This window comes from Lepidochelys olivacea (genome assembly GCF_965140295.1).
Source record: "Lepidochelys olivacea isolate rLepOli2 genome assembly, chromosome: 2".
NCBI lineage: Eukaryota > Metazoa > Chordata > Testudines > Cheloniidae > Lepidochelys > Lepidochelys olivacea.
The window spans coordinates 270,559,228-270,581,574 of record NC_140412.1 but is presented as its reverse complement, the minus strand read 5'-3'; the positions used below and the strand labels follow the sequence as shown (position 1 = coordinate 270,581,574).

The following is a 22,347-nucleotide window of genomic DNA, read 5'->3' as shown; positions in this document are numbered from 1 at the left end:
GATGACTACGTGGGGGATAAGATAGAGGTCTATAAAATTGTGAATGGTGTGGAGAAAGTAAGTAAGGAATTATTTACCCCTCCACACAACCCAAGAACCAGTGGTCACCCAATGAAATGAACAGGCAGCAGGTTTAAAACAAACGAAAGGAAGTCCTTCTTCACACAACTCACAGTCAACTTGTGGAACTCATTACTAGGGATGTTGTGAAAGCCAAAAAGGTAACTCGGTGCAAAAAACAATTATATATGTTCCGTAGGATAGGTCCATCAATGACTATCAGCCAAAATGGTCAGGGATGCCACCCCTTGCTTCGGGTGTCTCTAAGCCTCCAACTGCCAGAATTTGGGACTACACGACAGGATGTGTCATGCAATGTGTAGTAAATGCAATGTGATGTGTAAATGTATAGAAAGAACAAGTTTTGTGTGTAACTTGGGATGTGTGGTACTCCCTATACCCATCCCCTATGCTTGAATAACAACCCAGCCCAGCTTTGCTGTCTGTCAAATAAAGGAACCAGAGTGACAAGCCTGGCATTGAACTGTGTTCTTGGGGAACCGAGTGGAAGAGGTTTCAGGGGAACCCCAACAGTGCTGTGCTTTGGAACTCTTTCAGCCTGTTGGTCTAGAATTGTCCCTCTGCTTCTATTGACCTAAGGGGACTGTCTGCCACTTCTTTACTCAAACAGTTTCCACATTATCATTAGTTACCGTTCCTGGCCAGATGGATCACTTTAGTGCAATGGAAGATTGGACTGTAGTCAGTGGATGAAATTCACGCCTGTGTAGAGGGCTAGTACAAGGCCCTCTTAAATCCCACATAAGCCCCTTGAAACATGTGAAAGATTTTGTGAAGCTACAGGCTGAAGGCACCATCTGAGTGTTCAATGTTTATTATCTGAATCTTCTACTTTTTGAGGATTGTCCACAACTATCTACACTAAAGTTAGCAGCTCTCTAACTAAGGATGTCCTGGAGGTTCCAACCCATCCCTCTGTCTCTCCCCAAGTTGTGAGGGTTATTCCCCTCATGACTCACCTGATCAAGGGCTTTGAGAGTGTCTTCTTTCTCTCCAGCCCTGGGAAACTCCCATAAATGGCTCTTCCCCTTACTCCATCTGACAGATGATCTCCAGTTTGACACCAGGACACCCTGTGTAGGGGACAGAGAATCATGGTCTGGCCTGTGAGATGGACTCAGGACAAATATTTTTCCTGCAGCAGTTTCTGGATGCTGATGAACACCATCCAGAAACTGGGGGTGTTAGCTGTACTGGGCATCAATAAAACCCAGAGTTAAGGCTGAAACTCCCGATTGTTTTCCATTTCTCTCAGTCTAAACACTTGACTGCAACACAGCACAGGCAAATGCTCTGCAAGCTTCCAAGTCACAACAAGGATTTATTGATAGACAAAAATCCACAACTGGTGGAATCCTAGCCCCATATTTCATTGTGTGTCACTCATGTCACACCCACAGTCCAGCCAGTGGTCCTGCCTCAACTCCCTGTTTGTCTGCTTCTCCCACAGCCAAGCCTGTGGCTTCTTCCACCCTGCCCCATGCATGGAACACACACCTTGATTGGATCCATAAAGCCAGTACCCTCTCCTCCTTCCATTCCCCGCTCAAGTCCCTCAGAAGGTCAGCCAGCGACCCTTGGAGCAGTCAGTTATAGCTCAGTGTTGGCCAATCAACGATAGCTGATACTTGTTCATAATTCAGAACCATCAGGTTGTGCCCTTTGTGAGCCTAAATAACTGTGCCAGCTTAGCACAATTACCCTCCTCCTCTCCCCCACTTGCTTCCTGTCCCTTGCTGAACTTGCTCATTGCAGCTGTAAATGCTTCAGGGCAGGAACTGGTCTGATTCTGTTCCCAGTGGCCCCAGCACACCAAAGGGTTTTACCTGTCTAGGAGCATTTAATTCCTATTTTTAACATCTAGAAAATGTTGTGTCCACTCAGCATCTCCGTGCCATGGCTCCCCAGGAGACTCAGCGCCAGAGCCTTTCCCTGGAGTTACTGTAGGAGGAATGTTAATTCTCACGATCCTCAAGGAACGTGTAACAGTGACTGGACTCAACAATGATGGGCAGAGGCAGGATGCAAATTCCCCCCACCCCTCCCCTCTGCGACGCCCCTCAGCCCCAGCCTGCAGCCCCTTCCCCCTGCTAGGCCAGTCCTGGACTTCCCACTGCCCCCCACCCTCCCCTCTGCGACGCCCCTCAGCCCCAGCCTGCAGCCCCTTCCCCCTGCTAGGCTAGTCCTGGACTTCCCACTGCCCCCCACCCTCCGCTCCGCGACACCCCTCAGCCCCAGCCTGCAGCCCCTTCCCCCTGCTAGGCCAGTCCTGGACTTCCCACTGCCCCCCACCCTCCGCTCTGCGACACCCCTCAGCCCCAGCCTGCAGCTCCTTCCCCCTGCTAGGCCGGTCCTGGACTTCCCTCTGCCCCCCACCCTCCACTCTGCGACACCCCTCAGCCCCAGCCTGCAGCCCCTTCCCCCTGCCAGGCCAGTCCTGGACTTCCCTCTGCCCCCCACCCTCCGCTCTGCGACACCCCTCAGCCCCAGCCTGCAGCTTCCCCCTGCTAGGCTAGTCCTGGACTTCCCACTGCCCCCCACCCTCCGCTCTCCGACACCCCTCAGTCCCAGCCTGCAGCCCCTTCCCCCTGCTAGGCCAGTCCTGGACTTCCCACTGCCCCCCACCCTCCGCTCTGCGACACCCCTCAGCCCCAGCCTGCAGCTTCCCCCTGCTAGGCTAGTCCTGGACTTCCCACTGCCCCCCACCCTCCACTCTGCAACACCCCGCAGCCCCAGCCAGCTGCCCCTTCCCCCTGCTAGGCCAGTCCTGGACTTCCCAGTGCCCCCCACCCTCCACTCCGCGACACCCCTCAGCCCCAGCCTGCAGCCCCTTCCCCCTGTTAGGCTAGTCCTGGACTTCCCTCTGCCCCCCACCCTCCGCTCTGCGACACCCCTCAGCCACAGCCTGCAGCTCCTTCCCCCTGCCAGGCCAGTCCTGGACTTCCCTCTGCCCCCCACCCTCCGCTCTGCAACACCCCTCAGCCCCAGCCTGCAGCCCCTTCCCCCTGCTAGGCCAGTCCTGGACTTCCCACTGCCCCCCACCCTCCACTCTGCGACACCCCTCAGCCCCAGCCTGCAGCCCCTTCCCCCTGCTAGGCCAGTCCTGGACTTCCCACTGCCCCCCACCCTCCACTCTGCGACACCCCTCAGCCCCAGCCTGCAGCCCCTTCCCCCTGCTAGGCCAGTCCTGGACTTCCCACTGCCCCCACCCTCCGCTCTGCGACACCCCTCAGCCCCAGCCTGCAGCCCCTTCCCCCTGCTAGGCCAGTCCTGGACTTCCCACTGCCCCCACCCTCCGCTCTGCGACACCCCTCAGCCCCAGCCTGCAGCCCCTTCCCCCTGCTAGGCCAGTCCTGGACTTCCCACTGCTCCCCACCCTCCGCTCTGCGACACCCCTCAGCCCCAGCCTCCAGCCTCTTCCCCCTGCTAGGCCAGTCCTGGACTTCCCACTGCCCCCACCCTCCGCTCTCCGACACCCCTCAGCCCCAGCCAGCTGCCCCTTTCCCCTGCTAGGCCAGTCCTGGACTTCCCACTGCCCCCCACCCTCCGCTCTGCGACACCCCTCAGCCCCAGCCTCCAGCCTCTTCCCCCTGCTAGGCCAGTCCTGGACTTCCCACTGCCCCCCACCCTCCGCTCTCCGACACCCCTCAGCCCCAGCCTCCAGCCTCTTCCCCCTGCTAGGCCAGTCCTGGACTTCCCACTGCCCCCCACCCTCCGCTCTGCGACACCCCTCAGCCCCAGCCTCCAGCCTCTTCCCCCTGCTAGTCCAGTCCTGGACTTCCCACTGCCCCCCACCCTCCGCTCTGTGACACCCCTCAGCCACAGCCTGCAGCCCCTTCCCCCTGTTAGGCTAGTCCTGGACTTCCCACTGCCCCCCACCCTCCGCTCTGCAACACCCCTCAGCCCCAGCCTGCAGCCCCTTCCCCCTGCTAGTCCAGTCCTGGACTTCCCTCTGCCCCCCACCCTCTGCTCTGCGACACCCCTCAGCCCCAGCCTGCAGCCCCTTCCCCCTGCTAGGCCAGTCCTGGACTTCCCACTGCCCCCCACCCTCCACTCTGCAACACCCCTCAGCCCCAGCCTGCAGCTCCTTCCCCCTGCCAGGCCAGTCCTGGACTTCCCACTGCCCCCCACCCTCCGCTCCGCGACACCCCTCAGCCACAGCCTGCAGCCCCTTCCCCCTGCTAGGCCAGTCCTGGACTTCCCTCTGCCCCCCACCCTCCGCTCTGCGACACCCCTCAGCCCCAGCCAGCTGCCCCTTCCCCCTGCTAGGCTAGTCCTGGACTTCCCTCTGCCCCCCACCCTCCGCTCTGCGACACCCCTCAGCCCCAGCCTGCAGCCCCTTCCCCCTGCTAGGCCAGTCCTGGACTTCCCACTGCCCCCCACCCTCCGCTCTCTGACACCCCTCAGCCCCAGCCTGCAGCTCCTTCCCCCTGCCAGGCCAGTCCTGGACTTCCCACTGCCCCCACCCTCCGCTCTCTGACACCCCTCAGTCCCAGCCTGCAGCCCCTTCCCCCTGCTAGGCCAGTCCTGGACTTCCCACTGCCCCCCACCCTCCACTCTGCTGGCAGCTAATGACTGTCCCCCCCCACAACCAGGACTCCCCCCCCCAGCCAGGGGAGGGGGGCTGGGCAGCCGCAGGGGATGGAGGGGCGCGGGGTCGCCTGGGCCAGCTCTGCGGGGAGGGGGCCAGTCCCCGGGCTGGGCTACGGCCCGTGCCCCTCACCCGCTGGCACGCAGCCCCATCTCACCCGGAGGACGGGCCCTCAGGCTCCTGACTCCTGCCTTGGCCTGCCTGTCCTGTCAATCCGGCCGGAGCGCGGGCCCCTGCCCATTGGCCCCAGGGACTGTCAATCTCAGGATGCTGCCCAAGACTTGCAAAGACTTGCCTTTCCCTTGGTGGCTGTCCCTCTGTCACCCAGAGGTTGCACAAGGTCAAGTGTGGGAGACCTGGAAAGAGAACCCACCTTCCTTATGAGACAGACTTTAATCTTATCCACTCAGGTATACTGCCTTCCCCAGGTAACGCGGCTAGCCCAGCTCTAACTGCTAGCCCACACGTCCCATCCACAGCCAGGAACAGAACCCACAAAGCCTGGTTACCTTTCCAGCAGTGGGGTAACCTACTGCAAAGGGAGTGTCACGTCCCTCTCTCGCGGGTGCTCTGCATAAAAGATAAGTGACCCTGGAGTGGCAGATGTGTGTGCTGGGGTCTGGCGGGTGAGGGCTCAAACCCAGTTTACAGCCCATGTTGGAAGTCCACAGGGTTGCATGGGATGGGATTTGTTTTTCAGTTTCCTTTTTGACGAACTGGTGTATTTCATTTCCTCCAGGGCAGTGGGACTGGTACTTTGGAGAGGAGTACTAAAAACAAAAATCGTAAACCTTCAGGGCAGTCTGCGTACAGTGCCCAGCATGGTAGGACTCCAAACCTGACTGGGGTCTCCTGGCTCAATGGTGATGATAAATGGTATAGGAAATTGCTTGACCACAGCTTGGTTTGTTATGGAATATTCTCAAGAGACCAAATAAACAATGTCTGTCAGGTTTATTGCTCTAAGCCAACAACAATATGGCACAGGGGAAAGGTTCTGTACGATACCAGTCACTGGGAAGCTGCCCTATGCAGCGTTGTCACACTCCCCTTACACAGAAGGTGTGCTCCCTAAGTTCCACCCCTAAAGCCATCTTTTTATACCCTCCCTGCTTACTAGTAAAAGGTCCTGTTGGCGTCATCTGAAACTCAATTTAACCCATCAGCTTTCTGCCTTGTTTTTCCAGTACCGTGGTGTCCCCCTTATCTCTTTGTTCTGCCCAGACGCATTTCAGGTACCAAAGGGTGTGAAGACACCTCTGAGGTTTGTGCCAGAGTAGAGCAATCCTATGTTGTGTCCTCTTCCTCTGGGCCATTCCAGTACAGGCCTGGGAGGGTAACTCCCTTTCTGTTGCTATGGCAGAGCACTCACCTGTCCTGAGCTTGCGAGCTTCCCTATTTGCTCCAGCCAGAGCTTACTTCAGTGAATGCAAGAGGTTATGGGATACTTAGCATAAGTGTTTTTTATGTAACCCATCTCACAGGCCAACCTAGGCTACATAGCTGCTTAATATTCGTGCTTTGTGCATACTAATGTATACATAGTGTGGATAACACACTGTTAATATGATAGGTATATCTAGCCAGCATAGATCAGTCAGTAACTGCACTACAAATCGATCATCATCCTAACTACTACAGAGCAGCAGCAGGAAGTAACATCCCCTCCCCACAGCCTATTCAGGTCAAGGGGGATTAGCTCCTTTTGCTTTCTCTCCCACTGCCCATTATCCCTCTTTAGTGGGGGACTTTCCTGTCCCCGGACTGGGGGGAATTGGACGCAGCATCCGGCAGCCTGGGACTCCCTAGAGTCAGTGCAGAGTCCAGGCTGCTTTGCAGATGCTACTTAATCGTACTGGATTGAATCCTTTAGCTACATCTCCCAGTTCCCTACTCCCTGTTTCACTTCCCCCTTTTCTAATCTATTCTGAATCAACTTCTGCCTCGTGGAAGCAGAATCTTGTAGCTTCTCAGGGAATCCACAGCAGGAGGGGCCCAAGCCATGGGGTGAGTACAGGGAAACTGCAATCCCAGATCTCAGAGAACATGCATGGGGGAGAGGCCCTGTCCCTGCACTGCCTGGGAGAACACGTGGGGGAGACTGGGCCTGCCACACCAGAGAATCCACCTGGGAGTGAACCCAGAGAAAAGGGGAGCTTCCCCTACCCCAGAGCCTCCACCCATGTGTACGAGTGTGTGAACAACAATACAGAAATAACAACACAGAGAGGAACTGAAACCACTGCTGGGCAGGGATGTGTATACGTGGAGGTCATAGATGCACCCACCTAGGAATAATCCAGTTGAGAGAGGAAAATCTCCCCTTTGGAAGTGGTCCAGGGAAGGATGGGTAAGAGTGAGAGACACACACTGAGGGATCCCAGATCTGGTCCCACAGCCATTGGGGCAGCTTCCAGCCCTAGTCTGCACTGAACAATTGACTGTTTGCTGGCTTCAGGTGTCAGCTGGGAGCTCAGGCCCTGCTCCACTTGTGACCGGAGTCCTAGTGGGGAGGCAGCTGTGGTCACTCAATTAGGGTGAACTGCAAAGAATGGGGCAGACAATCCCCCAAAAGTTGGTGGATATTCCAAAACTTAGATTCACAAAACCAGCACAAAACAGCTTCTTTATTACCTTAAACAATGAGGAATCCTTGTGGCACCTTAGAGACTAACTGATTTATTTGGGCATAAGCTTTCGTGAGCTACAGCTCACTTCATCGGATGATGAAAGCTTATGCTCAAATAAATTGGTTAGTCTCTAAGGTGCCACAAGTCCTCCTTTTCTTTTTGCGAATACAGACTAACACGGCTGCTACTCTGAAATCTGTGTCGATAGTTAGCTGTATAAAGAGCAGCACTGACTGGCATACATATATGTTACACAGTATTGTTCCTAAGTAGGTGAGTGCAGGGGGGGAAGATTCTGAGGCTCAGGTCTGGCCCAGCCGATCCTTTCGCTCTGTCATTGACCCATGTGTGCCGATAATGCTCTGATTCTGTCTCTCCACAGCACATGAAAAGATGGGAGTTGCCTTAACAAGTGGGGGAGTCAATGCTAACGAGGCCAATTCAAATAGGGTGGATGTGGCCCATTCCCAACGGTTGAAATTTATTACCTCACTGGTTACTCAGAAGTCCAAACAACACCGTTCCCTTAAAGTGATCCAGCCTCAGGCCCCTATCCAGGTACCCACGTCAAATAGGATGAAAATTTCTGTAAATCTTATTTCATCATAGAAAAGAACAGGTTCTACCAATCCCAAAGGATCGGACACATCACCTCCCAGGTTAACGAATGTTCCAGATCTTACCCAAATACACGCCACAGCCAATTCTTATTAACTAAACTAAAATTTGTTTAAAAACAAAAGAGAGAGAGTATAGTTAAAAGATCAATAAACAGACAGACAGGAGTTCAATTCATTGAAGTGCAGATTCATAGCAGAGATGGTGTAGTTGCAAAGAGTTCCTTTAGAATTCAGTTCATACGTCATAGTCCAATGTCCAAATCTCATATTCAGGGGGTACCAGCATAACTGGGACCTCAGTCTTGAGACTCAAACTTCCCCTGATGAAGCCTAAGCAGATCTGAGAAGACAGAATCAGGACCCAAGGATCTTTTATACAATTTCATGTCCTCTTTTGACAAGTTGGGATTTCCTCAGGGAACAAAAGGTCATTAGGATGACTGAAGGAGGTCCATCACCAGTACTCAGCTGTACGAATTAACATAAGGCCATTTGCTTGTTCCTCCACCAGTCACAGAACATTTCAAAGAGAGATGAATGCCGAGATATCCCGTGTTTACAATTCATTTTAATGATAGGATGTTCTTTTGATCTCTGAACTATCAGAATACAGCATAGACTGGGACTGTTGATTACATCATTGATCCTCACCTTACTAATGTTGGAGTGTCTTTTTCGTATAGGTTAGTATATCAATAATCTCAACTTATTATTACATATGTCCACTTGTTACCACAGCCCTTTTATGGTTAGGTATCACATTTGTTATTTCTGTCCTAACTGGTTATTTCGGTTCTTTCCAAGTTCCAAGTTGTGGGGTACCTGTTAAGTTTAAAAGAGTACGAACTTAGGAAAGCCCCTATGCCAACCTGCTTTAGCACATCCTCTATGTTAAAGGTTGCAGCCATACATGGACCTTATGCTTTAGCTCATCACCACTATCTAGGTGAAAGGTCCCAAACACATGTCTGCAAACTTTGCCTTAGCTCAACATACAGGATGTGGCCTGCAGGTCCCTTGTGTTACAGCCAAAATGTACTCTAATATAGACCTATCAACCTATTATAATAAAACAAATAATCAAACCCATAAGGAAATAAGAAACTTATAAGTAAAGATATATAGGCAAACAAGCAGGCGAGCCTTAAATGTATCTCATATCCTTTTATGTATGTCAGTTCATTGCCAGGACACTTTCTGTGACTGAATTATTTATTTGTGGTCAGAACTTCCCCATAAACTTTATTTTCAGCTTCAGTTTATCTGTGCAAAGTTTGTCTATTCAAAGTTCATAGGTCTCAAGCCTTATGCTAACTTGTGGAAGGTAATGATTTACAGGATACAGGCCTGTAGGTTTCCTGCATTACTGCTGAATATAATGCAAAGCAGAATATAATGCAAAACAGTAAATATAATAAAGGCAAACTAGCCCACTGGGCTACAACCAGTGATGAGCTGCCAAAATCTTAACAACAGGTTCCCTTCTCACCCCACGAGGGGGTCGTTGTCCACCTCCGCCCCCGGGACTCCTGCCCCATCCAACCCCGCCGCGTTCCTTGACACCCCCCCCAAAACCCCTTCCCCATCCACTCCCCTCCCCTGTCTGCCCCCAGAACCGGGCAGGAGGGTCTTGTGGGCCACCGTAGTGGGTGCCCACGTCACCCCTAAGAGCCAGAGGCACCTGCCGGGGGGCGAGGTGGGGAGTCCCAGGGGTGCTTACCTGGGGCAGCTCCCAGGAAGCATCCAGTAGGTCCCTCTGGCTCCTAGGGGCAGGGCAGTGTAGCTGTGGGGGGGAGCACATCACACTGATCACATCAAAAGTGGCACCTTAGGTGCTGACTCCCTGGGTGCTCCAGGGCTGGAGCACCCATGGGGAAAATTGGTGGGTGCAGAGCACCCACCAGGAGCTCCCCACCCCGCGCCCGGCCCCAGCTCACCTCCGCTCCGCCTCCTCCCCTGAACGCACTGCCCCGCTCTGCTTCTCCGCGCCCCAGCCCCGTCTTCCCGCGAATCAGCTCTTCGGCGGGAAGCCGGGGAGGACTGAAAAGCAGGCGGTGGCTTCCCGCTCAGGCCGAGGGTGGCGGAGGTGAGCTGGGGCGGGGAGCGGTTCCCCTGCGCCCCCCCCTCCCCCGGGTTACCTGCTGCAGCACGGGCGGCCTTCCTCATGCACCCCCCACCCCCGCCCGAGCTCTCCTCCGCCTCCCTGGGCCTGAGCAGGAAGCTTCCGCCTGCTTCTCAGCCCGCCGGCTTCCCGCGCGAACAGCTGATTTGCAGGAAGCCTGAGGGGGCGGAGAAGCGGAGCGGCGCGGCGCATTCAGGGGCGGAGGCGGAGGTGATCTGGGGCCAGGGGTGGGGCAGGGAGCTGCCAGTGGGTGCTCTGCACCCACGAAATTTTCCCCGTGGGTGCTCCAGGGCTGGAGCACCCGTGGAGTCGGTGTGTAAGGTGCCACTTTGGCCGGTTAAATTTAGAAGCCCTGTTAGAACCGGTTCTCCCCCACGGAACAACCGGTTCTAAAAGGGCTTCTAAATTTAACAACCGGTTCTAGAGAACCGGTGTGAACCGGCTCCAACTCACCACTGGCTACAACCCCCCTGAGCGACATAAGTTACACCGACATACATAAGTGGCCGTGTGTATAAGCCCACAGCTCTGCAATGGTCACCTGAAAATTCTGCATGTCCTTGCTGATGCCCGGCCACCACGCCACCTGGCTGGCCCATTCAGGCGGATTTCTCCTCTCATGTTGTGGCCGCTGAGGTTCGTTTCAATAGTCTCTGACGCACAGCGCCACCTAGTGACTGAACAGCTCCATAGGGTGTAGCACCCCAGTCCACACCCAGAGCCAGCCTTCCTAAGGGGCGGTTTCGCTCCAAGTCACTGGGCACTGGCTGATCTTTGCTAGGGGCAGCCTCTGCCACCTGCAGACAGATGTAGGGACATGACAGCCATCTTGGCTAAGGGCAAGAAATGTCTTCAGTCCCACAAAGTCATGGGAGACCGTGGCCGTTGGGAAGGAGGGGAGAAATTCTTTGTTTAAAGAGGAAGGATAGCTCAGTGGTTTGAGCATTCGCCTGCTAAACCCAGGGTTGTAAGTTCAATCCTTGAGGGGACCATTTGGGATCTGGGGCAAAAATTGGGGATTGGTCCTGCTTTGAGCAGGGCGTTGGACCAGATGACCTCCTGAGGTCCCTTCCAACCCTGATATTCTGTGAACAAGAGAAACCCAGTCTCCTGCCCCCCTCGCATGGTTACCAGCTCCCCTTCCCATCTGGCTCATTTTCACAGGCCTGTGAGGTGGGGCCTGAGGAATTAATACAGTGGATCCCACTTCATTCTGCCCCACAGACCTGACAAAACAGGAACCAAAGGCAGATAACGAACTAGAGAGAAGGCTGCTTCCGAGGGGGCAGGTCACCTTCCCCATAGGACCTGGGCATGAGAAGACTGTAGAGACCTATAACTGGAGAGTCACTGGCCCTCAGCAGGAGACGTCCACGGGAGGAGAGTGTGTGAGATGGATGGGTGCTGAGTGGAGAGAATACAGCGAATAAATGCTCAGCTATAGTATTGCCAAACCCAAATGTTCAAAAATCATGAGTCAGGGCACCCAAAATCAAAAGATTGGCTTGAAAATCATGAGATATTCAAGCTAATAAATCTGGTTCTTTTTATTTGTCTTTAGGGGGCACGCTTCCAGACTTTTCTCTGCAGCCAGGGGGGCTAGAAACTTACTTGTTAAACAATGAAAGCTGAGGCTTTCATGTAATCACTGGACTCCAGGAGCTGGGACTTTCAGAACAAGCACCAAATATTGCTAGACTGGTGGTAAAATCACAAGAATTGGCAGAGTGGATCCATGCAAATGTACCACAGCAGTCAGCGAGGGGTGGAGCTGGGAGGTGACACCTTGCCCAGGTCCCTGGGGCCATTCTCAGTGATCTCACAGGGCCCCAGCACATCAAGCTGCGAATGTCTGAAAGCCAGCACCTACTCACATAGGCCCATGCCCTGCCACAGGAATGGCTAGGCGCGTCTACATGGCAAAACACACCCGCAAAAGCAAGTCTCAGAGCCTGGCTCTTCAGAGTCAGCATGGCAGGCCTGGCCCTACAGCACTACCAAGAGCCATGTAGACATTCCTGCTGGGGCTCTGAAGCCTGCAGGAGCGGGGGGGACTCCAGCCTGAGCTGGGATGTCTACACAGCTAGCTCACTGCACCAGCACAAGCCTGCATGTGCACCCTGTGTCATGGCGATCGGGGGGAGGTCCCGGATGACTGGAAAAAGGCTAATGTAGTGCCCATCTTTAAAAAAGGGAAGGAGGAGGATCTGGGGAATGACAGGCCATTCAGCCTCACCTCAGTCCCCGGAAAAATCATGGAGCAGGTCCTGAAGGAATCAATTCCGAAGCACTTAGAGGGGAGGAAAGTGATCAGGAACAGTCAGCATGGATTCACCAAGGGCAAGTCATGCCTAACTAATCTAATTGCCTTCTGTGACGAGATAACTGACTTTGTGGATGAGGGGAAAGCAGTGGACGTGTTGTTCCTTGACTTTAGCAAAGCTTTTGACACGGTCTCCCACAGTATTCTTGCCAGCAAGTTAAAGAAGTATGGGCTGGATGAATGGACTATAAGGTGGATAGAAAGCTGGCTAGATTGTCGGGCTCAACGGGTAGTGATCAATGGCTCCGTGTCTAGTTGTCAGCCGGTATCAAGTGGAGTGCCCCAGGGGTCGGTCCTGGGGCCGGTTTTATTCAATATCTTCATAAATGATCTGGAGGATGGTGTGGATTGCACTCTCAGCAAGTTTGCAGATGACACTAAACTGGGAAGAGAGGTAGATACTCTGGAGGGTAGGGATAGGATACAGAGGGACCTAGACAAATTGGAGGATTCGACAAAAAGAAATCTGATGAGGTTCAACAAGGACAAGTGCAGAGTCCTGCACTTAGCACGGAAGAACCCAATGCACCGCTACAGACTAGGGACCGAATGGCTCAGCAGCAGTTGTGCAGAAAAGGACCTAGGGGTGACAGTGGACGAGAAGCTGGATATGAGTCAACAGTGTGCCCTTGTTGCCAAGAAGGCCAATGGCATTTTGGGATGTATAAGTAGGGGCATTGCCAGCAGATCGAGGGATGTGATCGTTCCCCTCTATTCGACACTGGTGAGGCCTCATCTGGAGTACTGTGTCCAGTTTTGGGCCCCACACTACAAGAAGGATGTGGAAAAATTGGAAAGAGTCTAGCGGAGGTCAACAAAAATGATTAGGGGACTGGAACACATGAGTTATGAAGAGAGGCTGAGGGAACTGGGGATGTTTAGTCTACGGAAGAGAAGAATGAGGGGGAATTTGATAGCTGCTTTCAACTACCTGAAAGGGGGTTCCAAAGAGGATGGCTCTAGACTGTTCTCAATGGTAGCAGATGACAGAACGAGGAGTAATGGCCTCAAGTTGCAGTGGTGGAGATTTAGGTTGGATATTAGGAAAAACTTTTTCACTAAGAGGGTGGTGAAACACTGGAATGCGTTACCTAGGGAGGTGGTAGAATCTCCTTCCTTAGAGGTTTTTAAGGTCAGGCTTGACAAAGCCCTGGCTGGGATGATTTAACTGGGAATTGGTCCTGCTTCGAGCAGGGGGTTAGACTAGATGACCTTCTGGGGTCCCTTCCAACCCTGATATTCTATAATTCTATGACCTGGGCTCTGAGATTCACGGCCGCGGGGGGTGTTTTGCAGCACAGACGGCGCGCCCTCATACCCCCCGGGGGGCACGTCTGCACGGCATCGTAACCCGGGCTTGGGACTCGGTGTTTCGAAGCCTGTGCTCGAGCGTCCAAACGGACCCAGGCGGGTCTGGCGGGCCCGGCCTGGGTTGCAGGGCACAGAGCTCCCGGCTCGTGTCTGCGGCTTCCGCGCGGCGCGGACACCCTGGCTTTTGCGCGGCGCGGACACCCTGGCTTTTGCGCTGCGCCCCCGCGCAGGGCCCGGCCGTGCCCGGAGCTGTCAATCAGGCGGGACTACATCTCCCACAATGCCCCGGGAGGCGGGGGGACGGGCTGGCTGCGGAGCATCTCGGCCCGGCCGGCCGGGCGCTACAGTCCGCCGGGCGGGGAGCGCAGCCCCGCGGGCCGCCGGGCGCCCTGCTCCAGCCTGGCCCCGATCCCTGCGTCCCGCCCCCCGGCCAGCCCCGGGGCCAAGGGGCCGGAGGCCAGGGGGATGGCCGCAGCGGGCTCTGCTCAGGTAGGACGCTGGCCCCCCGGGGGGCGCGGCTCGCTGGAGGAACCGGCCCCACGGCTAGCCCCACAGCAGGACCCTGGGCTGGATGCTGGGGTGGGGGGTAAACAGGGAGCGCCCCCTGCCGCCGCCGGGGCAGAGACAGGACCTGTAGCCCCACGGAGCAAGGCTGGCCCCAGGGACCCCAGGTTGGCCAGGGGTCTCTGCTCTGCGGGACCCAGGGGGGGCAGTGGGCAAACAGCCCTGGGGCGGGGTGGGGGTGTCTGCTTTGCCAGGGCCTAGACACAGGCCAGGAGAATGACTGCAGTGGGGCCCGGCGGGACGTGGGGGTCACTGGGGGCTCTCCCCATATATAGCCCCAGGATGGGGGGGTCTTTCTCTCTCACCTCCCTGCGTATTGACAAGGGAAGGGGGCTCTCTACGTAGCAGATAGGCTCGGGGTGGGGGGGTCTCTCCTCTGCCCCAGTGTATGGCGGCTCTCTTTCCTCCAGTCTGGGTGTTTTAGGGTGGCTTGAACAATACGCTTTGCTCCCTAGCAGAGGCCCCCGGGTAACAGGGCTACTGAAGGCGGCTCCGCCCGCCGGGAGCAGGGCATTGTAGGATGGCACGGTAATTCCTGCTTTGCCCTTGCCAGCCTGGCTCAGCAGAGCGTGCGCCGGGGGGCTGGAACAATGTGTATATTGGGGGCGCTGAGAGCCACGGAACGAAACTGTGAACCCGGGATATGATGGAAGCCACTTCCAGCCAGGGCGTGCGGCAGCATCCCCAGCACCCTTTATTCCTATCCCTTGTCTCCGCTCTCCCCTGGTGCCTGCATTCACGGCGATGCTGCTTGGGAGACAGGGAAGATGGTTTAGGTGCAGGATTTTCCGCTCCTGAAACCTGGTCTCTGACCTGGTCACAAGTGAACTGAGTGAGGTGTCCCAGGCTGGCACCTGGCGGATGCTTGCCCTCATTATAAAACCACCTCCAGGAGACATGGTCAGACGTTTCTGGCCAGGAGAGGCCATACCAGTCGGGCCACGCCACATAGAATAAATTGCATCGCTCCCGTCCCCATTATTCCTGGCGCTGCTTGCTAATCCCTTATGGTCACGAAAGTTAAAATTGCCTCTAAAAATAACAGCTGAGAAAGGCGGGGGCAGTTCGGCAGCCTGGTGAGGACAGGCTGCTTTTGGGAAGTCATTTTAAAATGTGACTCACTCTCCTTGAAGGACACAGTAAATTCAGGCACCGAGGGCCTGGGACCCATGAGTACTACCAGCGAGGGTTGCTTGTGCAGTGTGGCTGATTCCTGGGCCAGACAGTGCAGGGCCAGCACAGAGCGTGTCTGACAGCTCAGGTTCCAGATCGAGAGTCCGATCCGGTTCTAGTTGATGTTGGGTTTTGCATGCCGCTTCTTGAATTGTTCTCTGTGCTGTCAGAAAACCACTGAGATGCTGGCCTGAAAAGAACCAAGACTTTTAATACAAAAGGCATGTTTAAAACATACTGTCCCATACAGTGACCAGGGCTTGCTCCTGCACCTCTCCCCCTTATCGCTCTCTCTGGGGCTGCGAGGTTTGCAGCGCTGTGCGTAGCTCTCCTTGCCACAGCATGATCCCTTCGCCCCGCTTCTAGCTCTCCTTGCGTTTCTCCTCTTTCACTCAGTTAGCCCATGTCTCCAGTGATTCAGGATCATTCCCCTTCCCCCACCCTTGTCCCTTTAACCTGGATCATCCCATAGCCTCCAACACAGGAGGGTTGAACCCTGGCCGGGTGATGTACGCAATGCAGAGGAGCAATCTAGAGCGGCATTACTGTGCAGTCTGACCCTTTCTCTCACTTTCCCCGTTCATAGAATCTTAGAATATCAGAGTTGGAAGGGACCTCAGGAGGTCATCTAGTCCAACCCCCTGCTCAAAGCAGGACCAATCCCCAACTAAATCATCCCAGCCAGGGCTTTGTCAAGCCTGACCTTAAAAATATCTAAGGAAGGAGAGTCCATCACCTCCCTAGGTAACGCATTCCAGTGTTTCACCACCCTCCTAGTAAAAAAGTTTTTCCTAATATCCAACCTAAATCTCCCCCACTGCAACTTGAGACCATTACTCCTCGTTCTGTCATCCACTACCACTGAGAACAGTCTAGATCCATCCTCTTTGGAACCCCCTTTCAGGTAGTTGAAAGCAGCTATCAAATTCCCCCTCATTCTTCTCTTCCGCAGACTAAACAATCCCAGTTCCCTCAGCCTCTCCTCATAAATCATGTGTTCCAGTCCCCTCATCATTTTTGTTGCCCTCCATTGGACGTTTTCCATTTTTTCCACATCCTTCTTGTAGTGTGGGACCCAAAACTGGACACAGTACTCCAGATGAGGCCTCACCGTTCTTGTCTTAACCCTTGATTTGCAGGATTACTGGATGTGTTTAAGTCTCTCAACCCACCCCAGCCACCCCCAAGACTGAAGGGCCCATCATGCATCAGGAACTAGTTACTGCCCCTGTGTCTTGCTGGACTTACTGCAGATTCAAAGCAGAGAGATTTATTGAAATAACCAGCAAGCAGTTTTGTTTTATCCTTTCCCCAGCAGCCCTTTGGAGCTCACCTCCTTGCTGTCAGTTTTCAGGTAATGCCATTACTGGCAGATGGGCCTGGTGGGGAGCGGGGAGCACACTGTGTGGCCTAGGACCAAGGGGGTTTGCCCATATCTGGATCCTACTGCAGTCCCCAGTGTGGGCTCTGGCTATCCGTGCAGCCCAAGATGTTGAGCTGGGCGGCTTGTTGTTGCAGGTGGCGTTCGAGGACGTCGCGGTCTATTTCTCCCCAGAGGAGTGGGCAGCGTTAGCGGAATGGCAGAGGGAGCTGTACCGGGATGTGATGAGGGAGAACTACGAGCTGGTCACCTCGCTGGGTGAGGATCCCTTTCGCCATTCTCTCAGGAGCTGGGCCATTCTTATTTAGGTGTCTGAATATGGAGTTAGGCATCTAACTTCCGGTTTCTAAGCTTGAAAATTTGGCCCATGTACTACCCTATCATTAAACATTCCTAGCACACCATGAGTGTATGACAGGTTTCAGAGTAGCAGCCGTGTTAGTCTGTACTCGCAAAAGAAAAGGAGGACTTGGGGCACCTTAGAGACTAACCCATTTATTTGAGCATGAGCTTTCATGAGCTACAGGAATGCATCCGGGTTAGTCTCTAAGGTGCCACAAGTCCTCCTTTCCATGAGCGTATGGTGCATTCTACAGACATTCAGTGAGACACAGTCCCTGACGTTACAATCTAACATGGACCAGGTAAAACATGGGACAGTGGATCGGGTAAGGAGGCCAGTATAGGACAGATTCCTGCAGAAAGAAGATTGAGAAGTGTCTCCAGAGACTGACAGCTGGAGCAGAAGAGGTATGTAGGGGCAGCAGGACAGAAGACACGAGTCAGAAGTGGGCCAGATAGCTGGAGGTAGCACGAAGGACAGAGGAGTGTGAAATGTTTGTGCGCCATGAATTTGGAGTGGATGGATGGGTAGTACCTTTGACAATGAGGATGGAGGAGCCTTCTTCCAGATTCTAATGACATTAATGTAAATGTGAGACTTTGTTGTTCTCCGTCCCTGGAACAGGGTGGCCTGCTGTCAAACCAGAGATCATATGTAAAATTGAGCAAGAAGAAGAGCCATGTGTTGGAGACCCTCCACATCCCAGAGAGTGGGGGACCCCCCAAAGCTTCTGGGCAGGTGAGTAGTAGCAGGAGAATCCCAAAGGATGGGGGAGCTAGACAGAGAAGAGTTGGACATTCGAAGGGTGGCCTAATGAACAGGGCATTGGACTGAGAGTAACATTCATTAAAGGCAATGAGGGGCTGTGATGAAGCCTGTGTGTGTTGGAAGAGCATCCTAACTCTGTTAGTGTGTCGCCAGAATTCCTCCATGGCTGGAGCCAGCTGTGACTTCCCAACAGGACTAATTAACTCATAGCCTGAGTCCCTCCCCATCCCCCACCGCTCCAGGTGCGAGAAAGTTACTGGCTTATACTGCCACTCCAGAGTTCCCGTTCCTGTGAGCTCACGTTCTGCGCTGGGGAAGCTGGGGTCAGAACCTAGGCTGAATAAAATAGAAACATGACTGGCAGGAATCCCCAGTTTATGATCTTGACTGCAGGCTGGCCGGAATGGCCGAAATGTGCTTTCTTAGGCCAGAAGAGCTCTGTTGAAATCACTGGGCTGCACCGGTACAACTGACAGCAGAATCTGTGTCTCCGCGGGGGTTCTCTTTCAGGTCGTGGGAGCCAGACCCGTTTAGGTGAATGCAGCCGGCTTCCACTGGCTATTTCTTGGGCGGTAGAAACTTGGACATGATGGGAATGTCACTATAATTTGTGGGAAGAGAGGGGATTTCCAGAGTCTCTCTGGGAACCCATTGGGATTCCCTCTGGAATGGGGGGGGTCTTGTTAAATGGGCAGTTTTTTTCCATCCTCAGCACCTGAAATAACATCTGGACTCTTCCCCCTGTCTTCTTTCCAGTAGATGATGGAATCAGGATTAAAAAGGAGGAGCAGGAGGAAGACACCGAGACCCCAGAACCTCCCAGTGCATTCTCGGGAAAGTTGGAGGAAGAGAGCAGCCCGCCGCGGTGTGTGAAGAAGAAGAGCAGCCTGGCTCAAAGCAAATCCCACCAGAAGCTGCGAAGCCGTGTGGCCAATGCTCAGGACAAACCCCCGAGGGCTCCTCCCCCAAAAGCCTCTCTAAAGAAGATTCCCCCGACGTGTCCAGAGTGCGACAAAAGCTTCAAGAGTAACACGGCCCTGACCATCCACGAAAGGAGTCACACAGGGGAGCGGCCCTTTAAATGCCCTGAGTGCGGGAAGGGCTTCCCATCCAAGGGGGACCTGAAGAGACATCAGAAAACCCACGTGGGGAAGAAGGATGCTGCCCCCGAGAGAGGGAGGAGCCTTCCTGAGAAGCTGCAGCTCCTCAGGCACCAGAGAAGCCCTCAGGCACCCAAGAGGCCGCACACGTGCGCTCAGTGCGGGAAGAGCTTCAACAAGAGCCGAGACCTCCGAAAGCACCAGCGCACCCACACGGCGGAGAGGCCGTTCCTCTGCCTGCAGTGCGGGAGCAGCTTCCGGCTCAAGCAGATCCTCGTGTCCCACCAGAAAGTGCACAGGGGAGTGAAGCCGTTCCAGTGCTCGGACTGCGGGAAGAACTTCAGCCAGAAGCACCATCTCTTGAGCCACCAGCGCACCCACACCGGGGAGAAGCCCTTCTCCTGCACTCAGTGCGGGCACAGGTTCAGCCAGAAGCACCATCTGATCAGCCACCAGCGCATCCACACGGGGGAGCGGCCTTTTGCCTGCACCGAGTGCGGGAAGAGCTTCAAGGACAAGAAAACCCTCATCATCCATGAGCGGATCCACACAGGCGAGCGGCCCTACAAGTGCAACGAGTGCGGGAAGACCTGCAGCCAGAAGCAGCACCTGAAAAGCCACCAGAGGGTCCACAGGGGCAAGAGGCCACGTGGCGAAGTGGGGGAAGGCCTGGAGGATGAGGTGGGTTTCTGCCGCCAGAAGGTCCAGGCAGAGGAGAAGCCGTATCAGTGTGCGGAGTGCGAGAAACGGTTCCGGGACGAGCGGATAATGCTGGCGCACCAGAGAACCCACACTGAGCAGGCGCTGCTGAAGAGCACCAGGACAGGCGCCAGTCGGAGCCCACAGCCCGTGGTCCAGCAAAAGCCCTTCGCCAGCACCCCACAGTGCAGGGCAAACGTTAGCCAGAAGCCGCCTCTTAGAGCCCACCAGGGAACCCCGGCTGGAAAGAGACCTTTTGTGTGCAATGAGTGTGGGAAGAGGTTCGTGCAGAGCAGACACCTTGTGCGACATCAGAGGAGCCACACGTGAGAGAGAACCATTTGTGCGGGTGGAACATGGCAAACGCTCTGTCTGGGAGTTGGGATCTGACAAGATGCAGGAGTGAAGTGCCATGAGCACTAAATTAGGCAGAACTGCTCCTGTGAGACAGCATGTCTTCAGAGGCCACCAGAAGCTACCTTCCAACCTGGGTGTGCAAAAGTGACATTTATGACACACAAACTCAACTCCCCAGGCCCATCCTTGCCGTGGGACCTTGCTTAAAAACAACTGACGTGTCAGTCTCCTCTCCAGAGTACGAATTTTCTACAAGCAACTGGATTGGCCTCCTAAATGTATTGGTTGTTTGGCTGCCTAGTAAATACACTAAAATATCTTAACCAAAATATAAATAAGTGCCCCATTACCTACGTTAGCTTTCTAATTACAGTAGAACCGTGCTTCTTTGCACAAGTGTCTGTGAAAATTGATGAATCTTGTAAATGAGACGCTCAGCGTATCATCAAAGAGCAAGGACGCCGCCCTGTAATGAACATGGTTCATTTATTCGGGCATGACATTTAGGTTTATTTATGCTATAGTCTATTAGGAAGTGCTCTGCGGTGTACTTTGTGAAAGTGAGGAAGTCTGAGTCGTATGAGAATTCACTGCACCACTCGATCAGATCTTGGCAGAAAATTGTGGCAAAGCTGTCTTTTTTTCATTTGTTTAGTGACGTAATTAGCAATGGTCTGCTGTGTCTGCTTTGATTTTATCCTTCCCATATAAATCACAGACCATTGTAAACTAGCAGGTATTAGCACTAAGATGCTATTCCTAGTCACACTAAAGTCCCTATGGAATGTTGCAGCATGCTGAATAAAATCCATGTTAATACACACACAAAAGCTGGGGAGGTTTTTCTCTCTAATTAATAAATTAAAAGCTTCTAAAAATGGCAGATGCCCTGTGAGGTGCATGCCATTCCTTGGCAGTCCTGCATTTCTCCTTCCACCTGGCACACTGCTCCTACCCATCCGTATCTCTCTTGTGCCCTGAACCCAAGTGTCTGGTGTGTCCATTTCCTGTCCTTTAAAGCTATTTCTCCTGCCAGTTTCCTATCACCATACAGCAGTGGATTCTCTGTGCTCTTCAAGAGTTGGATCCCTTTAGGGATAATCCAGTCCCACTGATTTGACTTCAGTAGGAGTCAGAGTGGGCCCGTTGGGTGTGGGGGTGAGATCTTAGGGTGACCACCACCTCCCTGTGACTTCTGGAGGTGCCACCCGAGGCTGGGCTGACAGCTGACGTCGCTGCCTCCCCACTGTTCTCTACAAGAGAGTTAATTGGCAGGTTTTCCCCACAGAACCCATCACTTCGACCAGCGATCCTCAGACTGCAGCTCGCGAGCCACAAGCGGCTCTTTACTGTGTCTCCTGCGGCTCTTTGCAGGCCACGGTATTAACACGTGGTGTGATTGAATTATTAATCCATCAGAATACTTTTACTACGTTATTAACCAATTCGGTTGTCAGCTTGCTCTAAGTTAGTAACTTATTTGCTGTGAGAATAATTATATATAAAACCAAGCGTTCCCCCTGTCGGTCACGCTGCGGGGGCTCTTTTGGGTCAAGTTGATTGCTAATTTGGCTCCTGAACCACTAAGTTCTGAGTATCACGGGCCTAGAAACGTCAGTCCATCTGCTGCAGGTATTTCTGATGTTCAGTATTTGTGGTGGCTTCTTGCCTGGGCCCTTGTGGGTTTGATAATCATCTGGTTGCTTCAGGGAGATGTAGGTACAAAATGTAGCCTCGGTGAAGGTTTTGTAAAACCCAACAAATAAACCCACTTCCGTGTTGCTTTTTAGTTTAAATGAAACAACAGGTTTCGGGGTTCAATCCCTCCCCTGCAGGGCTGAAATCCAAACCGCAGCGGCACTGTGAGGGCAGGAAGTGAAATGGACGACAAACGGGAACGCTTCTAGCAAAGCTAGCTGTCTAGCTCCACTTCCCAAGAAGACTGAAGTGCAAAACATGAACAAAAACCAGCCTCATTCATGAGGAGCCAAAGGAGATGGTTTCATTTTTTCTGCGTTAATACTAAGAGCAGAGTTTTATGTATGTATTATGTTGACGGTTTCCCTTTAATAGGTCATGTGGCATATTCTCACTGGAGACTAGCCTGGCCATCAAAAGGCCAGCCGTCAAAAACACAGACGTCAACAAAAAAGTCTCGGTGCAGAGTGGGGTGCCGGCGGGAGGGGCTTAGCCAGGTTGGCGGGGGGCCGAGTCAGGGAACGCAGTTCTGTTCTCTGAAAGCGGATGCCTGAGTGAGGAGCCAGGCAGTGAGTGCTGCCGTGGG

General features: G+C 53.9%; 1 protein-coding gene across 3 annotated transcripts; it reads left to right on the top strand.

Moving 5' to 3' along the window:
- The first annotated feature begins 13,984 nt into the window (after positions 1–13,984).
- LOC311515924 (uncharacterized protein) lies at positions 13,985–22,225 on the top strand. Of its 3 annotated transcripts, none has more exons than XM_084619438.1 (4): positions 13,985–14,167; positions 16,934–17,054; positions 17,764–17,877; positions 18,667–22,225. In XM_084619438.1, the coding sequence occupies exons 1-4, from the start codon at positions 14,144–14,146 to the stop codon at positions 20,034–20,036; spliced, it is 1,629 nt and encodes a 542-aa protein (XP_084475564.1). In that variant the 5' UTR covers positions 13,985–14,143; the 3' UTR covers positions 20,037–22,225. The 3 variants fall into 3 exon arrangements, with proteins under 3 accessions (XP_084475564.1, XP_084475563.1, XP_084475565.1); XM_084619437.1 differs by having other exon boundaries at positions 18,664–22,223; XM_084619439.1 differs by lacking the exon at positions 13,985–14,167 and adding an exon at positions 16,508–16,769 and having other exon boundaries at positions 18,664–22,222.
- Positions 22,226–22,347: the final 122 nt, after the last annotated feature.

Coding starts and splice junctions, on each gene's coding strand:
- LOC311515924 (XM_084619437.1), top strand. CDS start 14,144: ATGGCCGCAGCGGGCTCTGCTCAG. Junction 14,168..16,933: donor CCGCAGCGGGCTCTGCTCAG/GTAGGACGCTGG, acceptor TTGTTGTTGCAG/GTGGCGTTCGAGGACGTCGC. Junction 17,055..17,763: donor CGAGCTGGTCACCTCGCTGG/GTGAGGATCCCT, acceptor TCCCTGGAACAG/GGTGGCCTGCTGTCAAACCA.